This window comes from Phocoena sinus, chromosome 10, assembly GCF_008692025.1.
Source record: "Phocoena sinus isolate mPhoSin1 chromosome 10, mPhoSin1.pri, whole genome shotgun sequence".
Lineage (NCBI taxonomy): Eukaryota > Metazoa > Chordata > Mammalia > Artiodactyla > Phocoenidae > Phocoena > Phocoena sinus.
In genome coordinates, this window is record NC_045772.1 from 72,709,109 (window position 1) to 72,731,351 (window position 22,243).

Below are 22,243 nucleotides of genomic sequence, written 5' to 3' on the forward strand. Positions count from 1 at the left end.
GTAATGAATTTGAATCAGTAAAAAAAAAAATAAACAAAAAAAAAAACTCCCAACAAACAAAAGTCCAAGACCAGACAGCTTCAGAGATGAATTCTACCAAACACTTAAAGAAGAGTAAATGCCCCTACTTCTCAAACTATTCTAAAAAACTGAAGGGAAAAGAATGCTTCTGAACCTGTTCTACAAGGCCAGCACCACCCTGATACAAAAACCAAAGATACCACAAAAGAAAATTACAGGCCAATATAACTGATGAACATAAATGCAGAAATCCTCAACAAAATATTAGCAAACTGAATTCAACAGTACATTTAAGGAATCATATACCACGGTTTATCCCAGGGATTCAAAGATGGCTCAGTATTCACCAATCAGTCAATGTGATATACCACATTAACAAACTGAAGAAAAACAACAGCATATGATGACCTCAACAGATGCAGAAAAAGCTTTTGACAAAATTTAATATCAATTTATGATAAAAACTCTGAACAAAGTGAGTTTAGAGGGAACATATCTCAACATAATAATGGCCTTATATGAAAAACCTATAGCCAATATCATACTCAATGGGGAAAAGCTGAAGCATTTCCTCTAAGATCAGGAACAAGACAAGGATGCCCACTTTTGTCATTTTATTCAATATAGTATTTGAAGTCCTAGCCACACAAGACAAAGAAATATAGGGAATCCAAATTGGAGAGGAAGACGTAAAACTGTCACTGTTTGCAGATGACATGATATATATAAAGAAAATCCTAAAGATGCCACCAAAAAAGTATTAGAACTAATAAATGAACTTAGTAAAGTTGCAGGTACAAAATTAAAATACAGAAATACATTGTGTTCCTATATACACAATGAGAACAAACTATCAGAAAGGGAAATTAAGCAAACAATCCCATATACAATTGCATCAGAAATAAATCTAACTACAGATGTAAAAGACCTATACTCAGAAAACTATAGACACTAATGAAAGAAAATGAAGATGACACAAACAAATGAAAAGCTATTCTGTGCTCATAGATTGGAAGAATTAATACTGTTAAAATGACCAAACTACCCCAGGCAATCTACAGGTTCAAAGCAATCCCTATCAAAATACCAATGGCATTTTTCACAGAACTAGAACAAACCATTCTAAGATTTTTATGGAAACACAAAATACACCAAATATCCAAAACAATATTAAAAAGAAGAACAAAACTGGAGGCATCACGCTCCCTGATTTCAAACTAATAGTAAACAAAACAGTATGATACTGGCAAAACAAACAAACAAACAAACACATAGCTCAATGGAACAGACTAGAGAGTCCAGAAATGTACCCACACTTATATGTTCATTTACTCTCCAACAAAGGATGCAGGAATATACAATGGGGTAAACACAGCCTCTTCCATAAATGGTGTTAGGAAAACTGGACAGCTACATACAAAAGAATCAAGCTGGACTTTCTTTTCACAGGATATACAAAAATAAACTCAAAATGGATTAAAGAATTAAATGGAAGACCTGAAACCATAAAACTCCTAAAAGAAAACATAAGCAGTATGCTCTTTGACAATGATCTTAGCAATATGTTTTTCGATCTCTCTCCTCAGGCAAGGGAATCAAAAGTAAAAATGAACAAATGGGACTGCATCGAACTAAAAAGCTTTTGCCCAGTAAAGGAAACTATCAACAAAATGAAATGGCCACCTACTGAATGGGAGAAGATATTTGCAAATGATATATCTAATAAGGGGTTCATGTTCAAAATATACAAAGAACTTATACAACCCAACATCAGAAAAACAAATAACAAGACTAAAATATGGGCAGATGACCCTAATAAACATTTTTCAAAGAAGACTTAGGGATGGCCAACACACACAGGAAAAGATGCTCAGCATTACTAATCATCAGGGAAATGCAAATCAAAACCATAATGATTTATCACCTCACAACTATCAGAATGGCTATCATCAAAAAGACCACAAATAACAAACGTTGGCGAGGATGTGCAGAGAAGCGAACCCTCATGAACTGTTGGTAGAATGCAAACTGGTGCAGGCACTATGGAAAATAGTATGGAGATACCTCAAAAAATTAAAAGTAGAACTACCATATGATCCAGCAATTCCACTCCTGGATATTTATCCAAAGAAAACAAAAATGCTAATTCAAAAAGATATATGCTCATACTAAGTGAAGTAAGCCAGACAGAGAAAGATAAATATCATATGATATCACTTATATGATGAATCTAAAAAAATGATCCAGATGAAGAAAGACAAATATCATATGATATCACTTATATATGAGGAATCTAAAAAAAATTATACAAATGAACTTATTTACAAAAAAGAAATAGATTCACAGACACAGAAAACAAACTTATAGTTACCAAATGGGGGGAAGGGATAAATTGGGAGTTTGGGATTAAAATATACACACTACTATATATAAAATAGATAACCAACAAGGACCTACTACATAGCACAGGGAACTATACTCAGTATCTTGTAATAACCTATAACAGAAGAGAATGTAAAAAAAGAATGCAAATATTTACAAATATTTACATATTACAAAGTGAATCACTTTGCTGTACACCTGAAGCTAACACAACATTGTAAATCAACTATATTCCAATAAATTTTTTAAAAAAGAAAATATACATATGCACCCCTATGTTCTATGTTCATTGTAGCATTATTCACAATAGCCAAAATATGGAAGCAACCTAAGTGCCCATAGATACATTAATGGAAGATGTGAATATTACTGAGCCATGAAAAAAAGTAAAATCTTGCCACTTGCAGCAACATGATGGACCTAGGGGGTTAGACTAAGTGAAATAAGTAGGAGAAAGACAAATATCCTATGATTTCACTTATATGTGGAATGTAAAAAGGAAAAGAAGTGAACAAACAATGAAACAAACAGACTCATAGATACAGCAAACAAAATGGTGGTTGCCAGAGCAGAGAACAGTGGGGGATAAGTGAAAGAGGGGGAGGGAACTTAAGAGGCACAAACTTCCTGTTACACAATAAAGGAATCATAGGGATGGAATGTATAGCATGGGAAATACAGCCTATAATAACGTAATATCTTTGTATAATGACAGATGATAACTAGGCTGACCATGCTGCTCATTTTGTAGTGTATAGAAATATAAAATCGCTATGTTGTGCACCTGGAACTAACAGAGTGTTGCAGGTCAATTATATTTCAAAAACAGAATCATAGAAAAAGAGGAATTTGTGGTTACCAAAAGCTGGGGGAGGGGTGGAAGGGGGGATTGGATGAAAGTGGTGAAAAGGTACAAACTCCCATTTATAAGATAAATAAATACTAGGGCTATAATGTACAACATGATTAATATAAGTAACACTGCTGTGTGTTATATATGAAAGTTGTTAAGAGAGTTAATCCTAAGAGTTCTCACCACAAGGAAAACATTTCTTTCTTCTTTTATTTTGTATCCATATGAGATGATGGAAGTTCACTGAACTTATTGTACTAATAATTTCATAATGCTGTACACCTTAAACTTATACAATGCTTTATGTCAATTATATCTCAATAAAAATGAAGAAAAAAACACAAGAAAAAATATTTTAAAAAGTAAAAATGGTACATCTTCCAACCTAAATACTACTGTCTTGCATGGAGCAGGATAAGCTTTCATCAGGGGAAACAACAATGGTTCCACCTAATCAGAACATGTGACATCTACCTGGCCACTTTAAGCTACTGTATGAACTGAACCACCAGTTTAAAAAAAAGGAGCTACTCTCCTGGCTGATGTTACTGATCCAATTACCAAGGGGAGACAGGTTACTGCTACACAATGGTGGTGAGGAAGACTGTCTGAGATCCAAGGTAAGCTCTAGCAGCCTCTTGATACCTGCATCCCCAACAGTAAAAGTGAATTGAAAACTACAGCAACCAACACACTACTATAATATATAAAATAAGTAACCAACAAGTACCTACTGTATAGCACAGGGAACTATACTCAATATTTTATAATCACCTATAAGGGAAAATAATCTGAAAAAGAATATATGTATGTATAACTGAATCACTGATGTGCTGTACATCTGAAACTAACACAACATTGTAAATCAACTATACTTCAATAAAAATAAAAAAATTTTAAAAAAATTCAAAAGAAAGAAAGAAAGAAAACTACAGCAAACCAAAAAAAAATCAGTATGACTGAGGACTTTGACCTTTCATGGATGAAGGTTTGGGTCACTCCAGAACCAGGAGCAACTGAAGTTCTGGCGGAGGACATGGGAAGTATGGAATGAGGAGATGAAAACAGAAACTAACTAAATATATATACATATACACATACACACACCAACTACGACCTGGTGACCAATTACAGAAATGAGTACTACTATAGTAGCTTTAGCTAATGTCTCCAGGATTCTTACATGTATGTGTCAATATGTATAATGTAATCCTTTTCTTAAAAAAACAACAAAAAAAAGAAGCAGTTTAAATCTCACAAAATCATGGTTGTTTTGTTGACATATCAAAGATATCCAGGGAGTTAAGAACTACAGCACCAACACAATGTGGTTTGTACATGGTAAGGGTTTGTCTCCTCTCTAAGGGGCCTCACACAAAAAACAGCCAAGGCCAGTGCTCATTTTCAAGAGTGAGATCCCCATCCAGATCTCTGCACAGTAGAGGATGGGTGACTCAAGAAGAGCAGTTTCCTTTTCTGCCACTCCTGCTCTGACTCATTATCCCTTGAAGGCAACCCCTGGCTATCTCTCAGGGCTCTTGCCAGCCCAAGCCTCTTATGATGGCCTTTTCAGTGCCATCAGAGAGGTAGAGCAAGAAAGGAGGAAAACAAAGAAGTGATTTTTCTCTTGATTTGATTTAAATAATAGTGTAAGGAAACATGCATGAGGAGGTTTCTTTATTCTTTTCACTCTAACCAGGTTCTCTACTAAAAGCTGATGCTAACACTGGTCTTATTTTCAAGCTTTCAGTGTTTTTCTCTATTTTTCTCCCTCCAAAAATATCCTTCAAGAGCTGCCAAGTCCCAATGCCTTTATGATGAATTTTCTCCCAAGATTTTCTGGCAGTATTTCCTGTTTATAAGGGCAGGAATCAGAGCAGCCTGAGACTCAGTTTTAAACCTCAAGTGTTCTTCCAAAGGTATAACAGCCATTTTTCTCTCCTTAATAATGCAAAGCTATAAGATTTACATGTAAAGGACTATTTTTTTTAATTTTTATAATGGACAATTTTAGTAGATTTTATAATGGTGAATATCTCTCCACCCATTGCATTCCTAATAAAATAACAAGAAGAGTGTATAAAGGAAACTGGGGGAAAAAAGTGACCATTTGGTGATTATTATAGGTATCCAAAAAAAATACACTGGACACAAGCTAAAAGTCCATCAACAAGAAACTGGACTATAAAATAGGAAATAGGCATACATTGGGAAACTACACAACCATTAAAAACAATAATGTGAGAATTTACATTTATCAACACAAAAAAAGAAATGTAAAATTTGTTTATAAAAAGTTATATGATCCCATTTCTCCAAAAAATATAAAGCATATTGTATATGCCATGTGTAAGTACATACATAGAAGTCCAGAAGAACATCAAAATGCTATTTTCTTCTTTATCCTTTTACCTATATATATCAATATATCTATATATTAGATGTATAATTTACATATTTGAAGTTTTTATAATATATTGCTTTTATAATTTAAAAAATACCACAAAACGTGTTTCTTTTTATTAAAAAATATGGTGTATCTCTTACCATTTTGTTCTAACAGAGTCGACAATGCATTTGCAGATGCCTGGAAGACTTCTTTTGATGAAGAATGCATCAGCATCGAGAGCATCACTTCCCTGTGAGCTGGGAACCTTTCACAAATTCAACCACAGTGTGAATAGTAATCTCTTTAATAATTAGCTCAAATATTCACTTACTGTTATCTAATCTCTCTAACAACAAATAAGGGCAGATAAACAATATTTTATGCCACCTCTACTCACAGGAGTGAATTACAGTTAAACAGTTTTGTATTTAAAAGTTATATTCAAATCCGTGAATTACTAGTAAAGTAGTATTTCTGTTTCTTCAAAGTAGATAAGCAGTAGACGGAGAAAATAAAAGACTCAGCAGATATATAAAGAGGTGCTAAGGGTAAAAAGATTAAGTGAGAAAAAGAAGATGATGTAAGCAAGAAATGAAAAATTAAAAGTCATAATGAAGCAAAGTGAAATTTTTAATGTAGAGCATAAATATGTTTTAATGATGTATTTTTTTAATGATCTCCTATGGATTTTGAGGAATTAGTGTCTATGAACTGAAACTTATAAACTGCAACATGAACCAACCTTATCCTAATTTCTTTAAAAGATTGCTCAAAGCAGATTAGAAGGCTGGTTTAACATATATTTTTCAAAATTTACTGTTTCCATTCAAAATAGATGTTTAAATAAATAGCATCTGTGTCATTAATTCCCTTCTGATTGGCAGTAGATCACTCTGCTGACAGGCTGTCAGGATTTGAGATGCAGATTTAAATTACTATTTAAATTTCCAAGGTAAGTCATTCAAAATTTAAAATCCAGAGGATATGCAGAGCCAACAGTAAAAATCTAAGCAGTTGCTCATGGACATGAAACAAATCTGATATACTCAGAACTCGTGTATCTGTGGGAGAGATGACTGGTCTTACGAGGTTTAAATGGTGCTCCCATAGAAAGCATCCTCAAGAGCTGACAGCTACAAATAACCCTCTCTAGAGAAGAGAGTTCAACACTGCTACACCAAGTGGGGAATCACTATAGGAGGCTTCTAAGCACATCTAATTCCTGATATTGACAACCTGCTGGCTAGTAACCACAACAGAAAAGGTCACAGATTGCTCTCCGATTTCTATCACTTGAGATTAATTAATATGGCATTTTAAATGATTAGCCAGAAAATTGAAAGGTTCTTTCTTGATGATTCATAATTTACTGAATGACTCTTGATTCTAAATCTCTCAGTAATAATTCTCAAACAAACCACCTTTTACTAACTATCCAAGGCAATGGGATCAAAATATATATCCACAAGTATTTTGTGGCAACACTTAAAACATAAATGCCTACATCAAAAATATTTCAAACAATAAAAATTTCAGTTATGGTATTTCATGTGGATTGATTAAAAATATGACTGAAATTTTCTATCATATAGAATCAAAACTACTGACTGGCCATCTTCATCTCCAATCTTCTCATGTAAACTGTTTTGGTACATAAGGAGATTATTCAGGGCCCAACATGCAGCCTCCTGGATTAGGGAAGGAAAAAAAGAAAACTGTCAAAAAATAAATTATTGAACAAACAATTCTGAAAGACTACAAAATTTATGAAAGAGTCTAACCTGCACATGCTTGTTCTTTCTATGCCACGTTAATGCTTTGTAGCAGGCTTCCAGCCAAAATAATTTATCTTCTTCTTCATCATCATTCTCCTGATTCTCATTCTTTTCCTCTAAGTCTTGATTTAAGAAAATAGTCTCAGCTTGGAAAAAATGTAAACATGTAACTTACTTACAGTTTGAATGACCAACTCTAAGTCCGTATACTGAAACATTATCAACAGAGTGAGGTATTCTTTAGTAGTGGCCCTGGTTATTTAAAAGACCTTTTAAATATATTACACACTTCATCATACTGCTATCCCATCTAGATAAATTACCAAATGAACAAGAGGGTACCAAACAAAACTAATAGGCTAGAAGAAGATTAATTAAGGAAGTTAACTGCTAATAATAAAGCTAAATCAAGGATGTATTTACTGATATCTGAACTGGGAAGGATGTACTTACCACAACTGTTAGTCCCCTTGAAAGTATCGTCTATTGGACAATGAGTTACATTAAGACAGAAAAGGCATTTAAGGGTTCCTTCTCCACATATGACTTTCTTGTTATAATGTTAATATTCAAGATCAAATGCACCTGTAAGAATTTCCTTGTTAGTTAAGTTACTTACTGAGGAGAGCTAAACAGCTGAGTGCTGCAATCTGTAATGCTGCATTCTCTGAATACTGCTGCACAGCTTTCACCACAAACTCATGCACCTCGTTTAATACCAGGATATTAAAAAAATTACCTGAAAGTTAAGTGAGATATTAGTGGAAATTCTCATCCATGGAACTTAAATTACCTTTAATCACATAACAGTATTTAAATCAACAAATTTGAGTAGTGATGACTATTCTTAATGACATTAAAACATATATTTACTTTAATTAAAACAGCTTAAAAGGATTGCATAAAGTATTGAAATTTTATTTTATGCACTCATTCAATTATCTTGCTTAGGCAACGGAACTGACTGGGCAAAAAAAAAATTAAATGTTTGAGTTATATTAACTTGTGTTCATTGACTCCCTCTCATGTCATCATCATATTAAAACAATGAGGTATCTGTTATTCATGACACTACAATATTGAGTGTACAAAACAGCTTAATTTTCCTGCCTTCTAAAAGACGGGGGAAAAAAACCTTCCTTGTCATTAAATGCTTTTGCTGAAACAGCCTTCTTTCACTTAAAGAATAGTGCTCAGAAAACCCATTGGCACACTTATCATTACCTGATCTTGTCTATGATAATCTTAGAAGAAAAATATGAGAATATTTTACTACCTCTAACCCAACCCAGGAAGACATCCCTTACATTTTTATACTCATTCTTCTCATAATCATATAGGAATCTAAATCCTTATAAGGAAAACACTTGTAAATGACAGTCCAAAAATATGTGCCTCCTTCCACTTAGCTTATCTGTAACTCATTAACAGTCACCAAGTTTCCTTCTAGGAGTAAGAATGAAACTCCTAGTTAGCTATATGTGTAATTAGATGATCCCTGAGACACACAGCCAGAATTGGAAAAGATTCTATACCATGAAAAGCCTAAAGCCCACACTAAATATTAATCAAGGCTTCAAAATCAAAAGGCAGATTAACTAGGGGTAGCTCTTCTTTATCAACATCTTTTTATGTTCATGCCTCTTCCGTATTCACCCATTAGGCTGACATACTCCCCAGCCCTTAGTGGTCTCTCATCTTGGAGGGTCATTTCAAAAAGGGTTCTTTTCCACTTTTACCAGCTTATCTAAACTTGGGCTGTCTCCTTTTCCCTAGTATTATTCCCATGCCACTGCCAACAGCTGCTCTACCACTGAAAACTGTGTGACTCTGAGCAAACATCAGTGAGACTGGCCTTATCTTATTTTCATTTATATTTAATTTATGTGAAAATATATAGTAAATTATATAAGGCCTTTAAATGCATTAACCCCATAATTGAATTTCATAATTTGACAAAATGCTTAGTATTTATTTACTGACTTTGGGTTTTTATTTTAATTATGAGGAAGAAGTAAGTTTTATTCAGCTTCTTTGAAACAGTAACAGGGACAATAAATTCTCTAGTCACTAAGAAAGCACCTTTAACTAAAGATCAATTTGAGGAAATTCGCTGGTGGTCCAGTGGTTAAGACTCTGCACTGTCACTGCCAAGGGCCTGGGTTTAATCCCTGGTCAAGGAACTAAGATCCCACAAGCCTTGAGGTGTGACCAAAAAAAAGATCAATTTGATGACTTTTTACTTTCAAAAAATGTCACAGACCAATATGAAACTTATAATAGTTTATATGGTTTATTTAATTTCAACAGTATAATGTCAACCACCCTTAATGTGCTATTGTAGACCTATTTGAAATTCAAGTACCATTTCCTCAACATGACAATAAAACCACTTCCTCGTCTGGCTCATTTAAGGGATTAAGGTAAACTCACATTCTTAGTATGTCATGCAAGTTTTAACTTGAGTGGTAAATCGTAGAACATGAAATAGAGAATTCTGTATTAGTGTGCTACTATATTACCTAGATTTAAGAAATCAACTTTTGAATTACAACTTTCCCAGATATCAGCTAGCTTGTACAACTGTGTGCTTCTTCATGAAAATATGAGTAAAATTCTCACCTGATAAAAGAAATAAACTAGTAAATGGCTACAACATTTTAGAAGAAATGCTTTGTTTTCCTTATGAATGCAGAAATTCTGTATTTTACCACTTACTGACTACATGATCTTGAATAAGACACACAGACTTGCTAAAATAGGTCCTCATCTGTAAATATGGAGATAATAAAAATATCACATCTCCCAGGATTGTTTCAAGGATCAAAAAATTATATATTATATATGAAACTACTTTAGAAAATATGAAAGAAATGTGCAAATAAGACTTTATTTTCATATCTCCACAGTTTTGGTCAAATGATAAGCATTCAATAAATGCTTATCAAGGAAAGAAACAAACTGAAGTTGTGTATGCAAATTAGAATTCAATTTATAAAAATTCCATTTTAACTGAAACTACCTAGGAATATTCCTAAGGCTAAAATCAATTGCAGAATTATACAAATTCTGAATACAGGGGATATAGCCATATTTATGTAAGTAAAAATATAAGTTGCTACAATAAAAACATAAAAATGAGTTTTTTTTAATGAATGATGATGTTTTTTCCCAAAGTTATAGTGATGAAAAGTCAAATGTCTATTATAATAATCCTGATTTTGCACAAAACATTTCTGGTGATCCTTTTTAGAAAAGGTTGTCGGAACCAATTTCCAACAGTTAGGGATCCTGCCTTACTATTCACCAACCATTTACTTTTTAATGCGTTGTTCTCCTCACAAAAACATCAAGGAAATCTCCAAGGTGTGTATTGAGGGAGTTGGGGAAGGCTCAACAAGGAGCTGAAACAAGAACTGTGAGCTGAAAGCAAATGGTCAAGCCAGAGTAGCCATGTGGGAAAGTATGAGTCACTGTGATCAACTAGCCTTGATCAGACTAGCCTTGTACTCTCTCCAAAGGAGGGTAGCTCAATCAGAGTCTCCCACTTCAAGTTTGAATCTTAAAAAGATTCTAAAGTGGTCCCAGGTCAGTCCTGTGCCCTAGTTTCTGGCAAACATCTCTGGATGAGATGTTTAGGTTCTCAGGATTCTCAGAGATTAAACTCAATCAAAGAAAAACTCACAAACATACAGGAAAACAAGACTCCATGACAGACAGGCAGTCAGCACAGGAGCAGAACTCAAGAACTTCATATATTGGAATTATCAGATACAGAACACAAGATAGCTATGTATTAATGATTAAAGAAATAAAAGAATAAAAGAAAAGAGAAAGGGGAAGGGAAGAGTGAATAAGAGTCAGTCAAAAGTTACCTGGCAGATCTGAAAATAAATATATAAATTTTTTATATTTTTTATATTTTAGATTTTTTTATAAATATATAAAAAATCTAATAAAATGACCAAGTTGAGTTTATCATAGGAGTACAAAGTGGCTTACTATTAGAAAACCTGTACATGCAATTCTAATTCTCCATATTATCAAGATAAGAGGAAAACAAATGATCTTAAAATTTTTTTAAATATTTGATAAAATTCAATATTCATAATTCTTTTTAAAAAGCCCACATATTAAAATAAAAGCAAACAAGAAACAGAAGGAAACTTCTTAACTTGATAAAAGCTACCTGTCACAAAACAAACAAGATTGGGGCTTCCCTGGTGGTGCAGTGGTTGAGAGTCCACCTACCGATGCAGGGGACATGGGTTCGTGCCCCGGTCCGGGAAGATCTCACGTGCCGCAGAGCGGCTGGGCCCGTGAGCCATGGCCGCTGAGCCTGCACGTCCGGAGCCTGTGCTCCGCAACGGGAGAGGCCACAACAGTGAGAGGCCCGTGTACCACAAAAAAATAATAATAATAATAAAAAAACCAAGATTAACAACAACAATAACAACAACAAAACCCCATATAATAAGCATTATCCTGGATAGAAGAATATAAAGCATTCCCTTTAAAATCAAGAAAACGACAAGGATGCCTACTATCACGGCTTGTAGTCAACACTGTACTAGTAATTGTGGGCCATGCAAGAAGACAAGGAAATCAAATTAAATAACTGCTACACAGAAAACTTAAGAGCATTTATAAATAAATTTTTAGAATTAATAAGAGTTTAGATAAGATTAATATGCAAAAAATCATTTGCATTTCTTTACACATACACAGTTCAAAAATACAATTTTAAAAAAGAAACCGTTTATAATAACAAAAATAGGGTACCTAGAAATAACTAATAAGATGTGCAAGACTTGTATGGAAAAAATTATAATGTAAAGTTGTCAGTTCTTAAATTGATCCATATATTCTGTATGATTTTAATCAAAATCCAAATAGAGTTTTCCAAGGAACTGGACAAGTTAATTCTAAAATGTATATGGCATTGTAAAGGCCCAGGAAAAAAGCCAAGCTGTAACCAAAGAAGAATAATATATAATGACTTTACCTATTAGCTTTTGAGATATCAGGACTTACAGAGCTATAATAATTTAAACAGTTTGATATGGAGCCAGGCAAATCAAATCAACAAACACAACAGAACAGCAAAAACAGAAATATACATATATTACATGTTATAAACCTATAAATAATACATACATATTATATACATATATTCAATATATGATACTACTGGGAAATGGCTGAACCATATAATAAATTGTGCTCTCCATATTATAAATGGGGGGGGGTTAATTGAATTCCTACTGTATAAAATAATTCCAAACAGATTTTAACACTTTAATGCTTAAATTAGAAAGATTTTGGATAAAATGTGGAATACATTTATTATCTTAGGCAAAGGAAGGATTTCTTAAAATACATTAAAAAGGTTAAATCACAAAGCAACTAATCATGAAATTAAACTATACCACAAAAGCCACATAAAGAAGATAAAAAGACAGCTCACCAATCAAGACAAAATATTTTCGATACATATAACTGACAACCAAAACATTATTAGCCAGAACTAAGAATCAATTTTTAAGAAGACAGACTATACCATGAAAAAAAAGAAAAAGGCAAATCAGGTACTCCACAAAAAGAGGAAGTACCAATAGCAAAGAAATATTTGAAAAGATATTCACCTTCCTTTACACTTTCATAGCAAGAAAGATGGTAGTAGCATAAAACAAGACATAAACCAATGTCCGTGGATAGGAAAATGGATAAATAAATTGTGGTATACTCACATCATAGAATACTACATACAACTATATGCAAAAATATTCATGAGTCTTATAAACAAAATAGTCTTTAAAAACTTGCAGAAGACAACATTCAGCATGATGCCATTTTTATCAAGCAAAAACAAGCAAACGTTAACGATTTTGTTTACAGAGACAAATGAATGTAGTAAAATTTAATTTAGAAAGCAAAAGGTTTATTAACACAAAACTCTGGAGAGTGTTAACCTCTGTAGAGAAAGTGGAAGAAGGGCAGAGCCCAGAGTAGCTTTACCAGCACTGGTAATGTACTAATACTTAAGTTGGGTAAGGAGTTCTTTTGCACTGTGCTTCACATTTTCTATATGTTATGCTTATTTTTTTGTATGTATCAACTATTTACACAATAATACTTTAAATATAGCATAACAGTAATAAGACTTCTCATATTGCACACTTTTATTTTTGCCACTCCTATTAAAATTCCACCTAAGAATGGCAGAACAGTTTGCTAATTTACAATATTTCCATCCAGTGTATGTCAATATTTACTTATCCATAAACATAAGCATATGTATGCTATATATACTTACATCATATAGAATTGCGATAAATTAACCAAGAATTATAACTTACCTAATGTAAGCCTATGGAGCAAGCAGCAACTCACTTCTTGGATTTTTTCACTGATAGGGAATGCTATCATGGCTTCTACCACAATATTATAACACCTGACATTGCCACTCATGAGGACTTCAACATTACTGCCTAAATTTAAAGAAATCATAATTTTCAATAAGGTAATAATTTCCCCTTTGAAATATGCATACAAAGACACCTTAAAGAGATTTGAAATATATGGCAGTATAATGGCTACATTTCCAAATTTAAATATACTGTTCTGTCAAATAGCTATAAAAATACTGTTGTTCAATGTTAATATAATACAATTTAGGACTCATCTCTAGCATTAAGGGAAAGTTGCTTTATTCCTGTATTTTTGGCTTAAAAACTTAAAGAAAATAAAGGGAAAACTGAGAGTGCTTTTTATATAAGTCAAAATACATAAAGTTTTGGCTGTAAGTTTTCAAATAAATGGATTTGGGGCCTGTTTCCGAATGAGGCACTATTCCATTGGATAACGGATTTTAATTCCTCCTTTCCTCAAACCAACAGAAAGAAAATCAAGATTATATCACATAATAGAAGAGGTAGAATCAGCTATCATCTATTTCCTGTCCATTCCAGAAGGGCAGCAGAAGAGCAGCCAGTGTAAAAGGCAGCAAAACCGAGCTTCCTGAAGACTCTGAGATAGACAGGGAAAAGAATGGATGAAGGGGAGAGGAGGGACATAATATTAAAATGTATAACTAAGGGATAAACATAGGTGAACCACAAAGGAAGGAAAGAATCCACTGGGAAAGGCAATTAATCAATAGAGTATGTGAATCTATGTGGAGAAAACTAATTTATATGTCTGAATGAAATGTTGACTATTCTTAAAACAGACAGAAAAAAGGTGTTTGCAAAACATTTTTCTTTCTTTTCTGGCACAATCAAACTAACCAACTGTTTTCCAAAAACTACATTTTTAATGCTTAATTTGTATTTAAAAAAACACTAAATATGGAAAAAGAAGGAAATGAAATGAAAGGAAATGGCCTCAACGCAATTAACTCCTTTTATTCAGAATCAAAGATACAACCTGCTCTAGATTCAAGGTAAAGTTTAAGACACTTGTTTTTTTTTAAGTTTTAGTTGCTGCTTTCTTTGACCTTTTCTTTATGAATCAGCACATTTACACTGGAGTTATGGTGATGTGGGTGGAAAAGAATGAATTTCAAAACAACCAGCACAAAATAAATAAATAAATGTATAGCCAAGGAAAGGTAAAATGAAGAATATATTCAGTTTGTTGGCAGTAGATGACTCAGAGAAGTTTAAATTCCATTTCCTATTATTGTTCTGCCCCATCTACTTCTAAGAGTTTAACTTTCCATGGATAAGAAAATGATGGATTTTATAACCATTATTAAGAACGGGCATTATTTCACAAGCTGATTAGTCTCACATCTGTGAGATTTCTATGTCTGAAACCATATATGCATATTATATATAATAAGCTACATATGTATGAAATACAAAGCATGTAGTAATACTGTCAGTGTTTTAACCACACTTACTACATTACATTACCAGGTACTATTCTACATTTTTCACATTATTTAACTGATTTAACCCTCACAACTTCACATGTGTGAAGATGAAATTATTACCAGATAAATGCATGTGTAAATCCTGTACAAGCCCAAACACGTAATACATGAAATACAAAATGCTCATGTGCACTTACAAAAGTAATAGAAATCTGATGTATTATTTTTGTCCATTAGTATTCACTGGTAGCATACACAGCAAATTAATTTCTTCTTATTTGTACTTTTTTGTTATAAAAGTGGCTAGATTTCATAGCATCACCCAAATGCCAAACAAGAATCACAATAAAGTTCCAACTCCTTCCTGTGGCTTTTCAGGCCCTAGGATCTGGTTATGTCTCCAGCCTCATCCACTGACTCTCATCAAGCCCTTCCCCTACCTCCATGAAATGGCACAGGAGCAGATGCTCAGGACTCTGCATGTGTATTACACACACGCATGCGTGCACACACTTATAAATACAGTTTACTGAGCTACTTTTATCCTCTTGATTCCTCTATGCTATCTTTTGCTCCAGGATGTTTACGCTTAGGATGCCCACTGCCTGGGATACTGCCTGCACTTCTACTTCACCTCACACCTCTCCGCACACAAAGCTCTCCTCATCATTCAAGACTCCGCTGAGAGATCTTGCCTCACTCCCTGTTTGTTCTCAAAACCCTAGGTACTTCTGCCAACACTTGCCCTATAATACTTTGTAATCACTTCCATGCTTATCTGTATCTTGTGGGGTACCATGGGGTCAGAAAAGGAAAGAAACATGTTTACATTTTCTGCTACTGTTTCTCCAGCACCAAGCCCAGAGCCGGTAGCAGTACAGCATCAATAAATAAAAATTTATTAAATGAATAAATGAATGAGTTTAGCATCTACAAGTTTCTAAATAATAAAAATATTTTTGAAACACACTCAGAAAGAAGATATATTGTAATTTTTCAGATTCAAAAATGAAACCATGTATGCAGGCTACTTACAAGGAATTGCTAGGGAATATAAACAGTGCAGTACATGAAACACAATTTCCTCTTCATCTTTAAAATGTTTTAATGTACTTAGCAATATCATATAATCTTTATTCTCAACAAATTCAGTCAGTTGCTCCTCTGAAACTAAAAAATGAAAGACAAAATACCGAAAGAGTTCAAACATGATATAAAAGTTTAATTACTCAAAAATATAATATTCATAATGATTAGATAAGACAGTCGATACAACAAATTAAAAATTATATTTTAGCAAAGAGCACTTCCTAGGAATTTTATAATGGGGAAAATAGCTATTGAGGTTAAAATAATTGTTTTGACCCATATTAGTTATTCCATGTTTTGAAATGTAGTGACCATGTAGTGACCAAACAGTTCTCAGAAAAATTAAATTATTTACAATTTCATTTGAAAGATTCTAGAGAAAACTAATCAATGAATAATAAAGATGGCCTACTGAAGTGAACATATCACAATACTTAAAAAGGAGTGGTTGGGCTTCCCTGGTGGCGCAGTGGTTGAGAGTCCGCCTGCTGATGCAGGGGACACGCGTTCATGTCCCGGTCCGGGAAGATCCCACATGTCGTGGAGTGGCTGGGCCCGTGAGCCATGGCCACTGAGCCTGCGCGTCTGGAGCCTGTGCTCCGCAACGGGAGAGGCCACAGCAGTGAGAGGCCCACGTATCGCAAAAAAAAAAAAAAAAAAAAAAAAAAAAGGAGTGGTTAATGGTACATTGTTGAAGGGCAGCTCAGCTAAGTGGATGAGTTCAAGAGGAATGAACTTCAGCAAATAACAAGTAATTAGACTTTGAAATACTTTATCTTAATGGTCTGACTTCATCAGAGATCAAAAATTGTCATCATTAATTTTCATAATTAAAGTCTTGGGATCAAGCCAATGAGTTTCATTTGGAGTCATTTTATTGGGTGGGAACCTCAAAAACATGTATAAAAATCTGGTTTATCTAGCCTGAGAAGGACACTGACATAAATGTCAGTGTCACTCTTCATAATCAACATTACTTTTTGCTGTTCAACTTTACACCAATAGTCCATATAATATAATGTGAAATTGACTGGGTTCTTCTAATAAATGAGAAGTATCACCAAACCTTCTCATTTTATGAAACAGTTTCCAGAGCATAGTTTCAAATTTTGAAAATTAACTTTACACGTGCCACTAATTAATGGGGAACTTCATATTCTTGAAAACTTCAGAAATGTTTCTACTCTACATATACAATCACAACACTGTCAGCGCTGATCTATCAAATAAGATCATCTTTTTAATATTCCCTGGCGCTTCTCCATATGTCCTAGATGGATCCCACAATGCTGGTGAGTGATGCTAACCCTTCTTTCATGAATAAGAATGTGCCCCTTAAACTGCAGCACAGAAGATTATAAGCCCTCAAGACAGTAATTCCTCAAACTCAATTCTGCCCAATTCTTAGGAAAAGCTTAGTTTCAAGATATGACATTTAGAGAAGACAGCCTGAAAGACATGCAGTTCCTCCATTCCTCTCTTCCACCACCAGAGAGCTGAGCCCCATGTCCATGCTGTTCTGACTCTTGATAGAATCTCTTTCACTGAAATACACTTTGTGTTCCTTGCAAACTGTATGTATTTTATCAACTTATCCAGGGAAACCCAAGGGAGTATTTTCTCAAGTCTCCCATGAGACTGATTGCGTCTTCTGATTAATGAGTTTACTTTTATCTCAAGTAACTTTGTAACCAATGATGTTTACCTCTTTGCCTGATAGGAAGCAAAGAACCAAATTTCTGGTCCATCCCTTTGCAAAGATACAGGATCTGAAGTAAGCAGTAAATTTAACCTAGCTTCATATCATTTTCCCTTCACCCATTTCCTCATTCATTTTTCTTTTCCTCTAATGTATTATAAATATCTATAAGCTAGTTGAAGTCCTTCTGGAATAAGAGAATTAAACAGTAGAATTTCCATTCCTGGAGCTTCCAGAAACTAGAGTAGGTAAACTGATATGAACACAGGGCCCACATACGTTATTCTTATCCTAAACTCCTAGCACTGTTGGCTCTCATAATGACACAAAAGGTGCTCTCAAAAACTGTGGTAAATTGAATTGTAATGGAGATAACTAGCTGTGTACTCTCAGGCAGGTTGCTCATTTCACTTCTCTGATCCATTTCCTCACCAAGCCAGTGGAAGGACTAAAGGTTCCAACCAACTATAAAATTACATGGCTATCTCTGTCATCATTCTCAGTGCCATGTGATAAAATACATATTAGTCTTTTTCCTAAGGGACACTTTGTAAACCTTTTAGTTCTTTATCCAGAGCCTTTAGCAATTTCTAAAACCTCTGGTGATGACTTAACATCATAAACCCAAACTTAACCTATGCTTGGCTTCACAGTATTACTTTTTCTTCCTTAACTCCTACACATACAGTTTGCAAAGTGAACCTATGCCTTGCTAAGCAATGGAAGAAAGTTTACTACAATTGCATAATTGATAATCCATGAATGAAATTCATTCTGCAAAAACAAGCAATATTTCTGAATTAACCCCATTACTTATCCTTGACTGACAATCCAACTTTTAATAAATAGTACAATTTCAGATCTTTTCTTATTATCATAATTATATCCTACTTATCCCACTATAAACCATTTCTTCTTATATAAATATCAAAATAAAGAATTTGACATTTTAAATACCTCTCTCAAACAGCACATGTAAAGCTTTGCATCCAAGTTTCTGGACTTCGTCATTGGCTGAAAATGTGCGCATGGCATCAAAAATTAACAAGAAAATATCATTTTCTTCATCCAGTATCAGCAAAGTGATTTTACCTATTTCAAAGAGAATATGCTCCAAGTAAATAGCTGCTTTAACATTTAATGTCTTCATTTTTACATGAGGGTTATGAATGGTTTGTGGACTTCTCTTTTTGATGAACCACTTAATTGCCCCAGATGTTAGACCTATCAAGCTTTACGGTCTTTCTAAATGAGATAAACTCCCAGTACACTTTACTATAACTCTGTGATTCCCAATCAATACCCATAGCCAAGACCTCTTGCCCCAAATTCCTGAAACATTTCTACCTGCCTCTTAGACAACACCATCTGAATACTCCATGGCCACCCAAACCTTGCCTACTCCAGTTCCATCTCTTCATCAATAACCACCATCCAATAGTTACCAGAGAAACTACAGTCATCTTCCTTCTTTCATCCTCCCTCTCTCTTCTCATTCTCTGACTAGACAAAGAATCAACTCATTACCAAGTCCTTCAAGTCTAACTTCTAAATATCTCAAAAACTCCTTTTGAACTAGGCCCCTCCATTTCTGTCTTGTTCAGGACCCCAACACTTCTCACCTAGAATGCAAACACAATTGCATAATTGCTCTGGTAGGTCCAAATCCCTACCTAACTAGTTTACCTGCTGCATTATATTTCTAAAACACAAATGTGATCTGTAAATCCCTTGCTGAAGTCTTCTAGGCCTTCTCGCACTCCTCAGTCTGACAAACAAGACTTTTCACAGACTACATGTATCTCATCAGCCTCACGTCCCTCCCTGCACTACTGACTCCAAACATGCTAAACCCCTTGCTCATCATGAACACATTTCTTTTGATATCTTTTTGCACTTGCACTAGCTGCATGGAATGCCCTTGCCATTTTCTGCACCAAATATGATCCTACCTTAAATCAAGAAATAACACAAACAGTACCTATTCTGTCAATAAAAACTGTAGGAGTGGTAGTCGTAGCAAACACTTCTACAGCACATAACATGTCAGACATAGGTTGAAGTATTGATAGTTCACTCTAACACGTGTAAACCACCACAACCCTGTGAGGTAGGTGCAATCCTCATGTTAGATAGAGATAAGGAAACTGAGGCACAGAAGTGATGCAGTGACTTTGCCCAAAGTAGAACAAATAAGAGGCAGAGCTGGATTAAAATTAAAGCAGGTCATGACCATGCTCTTAACTCCTACAAATGAGCTTAGCTGCTCTCTTCTCTTTGTTCCTATGGTGGTTTTCTTCATATCTCTGTTAGAGTACTTTTGTCATTACATTGAAATCATTTCTTTAAATGCTTTTTATCTCTTTGTCAGTGCTATCCAATTCTGTAGCCACCAATCACATGAGGCTACTTAAACTCAAATTTAAATCAATTAAAATTAAATAAAATTAAAATTCAGTTTCTCACATTTCCAATGTTCAACCACCACACGTGGCTACTCGCCATGATTTTGAACATATACAACACTTCCTTCATTGCAAAATGTTATATTGGACAGTGGTGCTGGACTGTGAACTTCTACATTGTAGGAACTTTGCCTCACCTGTCTGAGAGTTCTCTAGCAGCCAGCACAGCAGTAAGTGCCCAATAACTATTACCTCAGTTAACAAATAAGCCAAACAAAAATATGATTCATAAATTAGCCTCTAATAAGTACCTGAAATGAACTCTAAAACACATTACAAATTTTCCTAAAAGCTCAAAATCCTTAATGTTACGTGGAAGAAATTAACTAGTCTTTTTAAAACACATGTCAAATTTACTATTTGTCTACATGCTGCTAACCTTGATATATTCATGTTGGGAGATTTCTCAAATTCATAAACCTCCTGTCCATTGCCAAATGGAGAATAAATCTTTACCTCCTCACCTCCACCAAAAAACAAGATCCCAAGGATGAGTTTAAATAAATCATGGTTAAGACTAGTTAGTACATCCCATTATATATTTTAATAAAAGGCTCTGGTGAAGTGGTGAGTACCTTCTGGCCTTTCCTATCCCTCTTCAGTTCATTCTCTGATCTTCACCCTCTTTCTTCCTTTCTCTTTCTCCTATTGGACCTTCATCACTTAGCATGGCCAATGAGGGCCTTTAAAAATCTTACCACCCACACATCCAGCCCCTCCCAGGCCTCTGCAACGCTGCACATGCTGTTTTCTTGACCTAAAGCACCCTTCACACTTTGAAGGAAATCCACTCTATCCTTCATGCTTAGCTTCCCTGAAAGGAGCCTTTCTTCTCAGAACCTTACATCATAGCAAGTGTCTGTCACAGCAATGATCACAACTATTGCACCACAGCAACATTCTTTGTTTTCAGGTCCATTATCCTCCAAGTATAAGTTTACTCAGGGAAAGAACCTGACATGTGAAATCAGACCCTGGTTCTACTACTTTTTGGCTGAGGCAATCTCTCTATGCTTCAGTGTTCTCTAGAAAACTGAGATAAAATAATAAACTTAAGGGATGTTTTGAGGATTATGCTTTTAAAAGCATATTAAGTATTTTACATGTTAAGCCTAGCATTTAGCAAGCACTCAAGAAGAAAAGCTATATATTTTTATTATGACATATTACTATTATGTCATACTCTAGAGCATATATTATAGAAAATATATTAGAGATCTAATGAAGTACAATACAGTCATGACAAGGACATGTATGGCTAACAAACTAATGAGAATGTGAGATGTGGGACCAGATCTGAGGAGCAAAGCTGGGGACAGACATTAGATTTGGGAGTAATATATAAGGTGATGTTTAAGGCCAAGATGTTGGGTGGTATTTTTGAGAGAAAAAGTGTAGAGAAAAGAGATAAGGAAAGAAAATGGAGGGGTTCCCTGGTGGCGCAATGGTTAAGAATCTGCCTGTCAATGCAGGGGACACGAGTTTGGGCCGTGGTCCAGGAAGATTCCACATGTCACAGAGCAACAAAGCTCGTGCGCCGCAACTACTGAGCCTGTGCTCTAGAGCCCGCGAGCCACAACTACTGAGCCCACATGCCACAACTACTGAAGCCCACGCGCCTAGAGCCCATGCTCCACAATAAAGAGAAGCCACCCAGTGAGAAGCCCGCACATACAATGAAAAGCAGCCCC

The 22,243-nt window shown here is 34.6% G+C and overlaps 1 protein-coding gene across 4 annotated transcripts in view; it reads right to left on the reverse strand.

Moving 5' to 3' along the window:
* LRRK2 (leucine rich repeat kinase 2) overlaps positions 1-22,243 on the reverse strand; it is a 153,033-nt gene that overhangs the window by 122,837 nt on the left and 7,953 nt on the right. For all 4 annotated transcript variants that reach the window (XM_032644297.1, XM_032644296.1, XM_032644298.1 and 1 more), the window contains 7 exons: positions 19,045-19,179; positions 16,335-16,469; positions 13,780-13,911; positions 8,040-8,159; positions 7,427-7,566; positions 7,254-7,333; positions 5,804-5,910 (listed from right to left, as the gene is read on the reverse strand). In XM_032644297.1, coding sequence (XP_032500188.1) covers positions 5,804-5,910; positions 7,254-7,333; positions 7,427-7,566; positions 8,040-8,159; positions 13,780-13,911; positions 16,335-16,469; positions 19,045-19,179 — 849 coding nt within the window. The remainder of the gene's footprint in view (positions 1-5,803; positions 5,911-7,253; positions 7,334-7,426; positions 7,567-8,039; positions 8,160-13,779; positions 13,912-16,334; positions 16,470-19,044; positions 19,180-22,243) is intronic.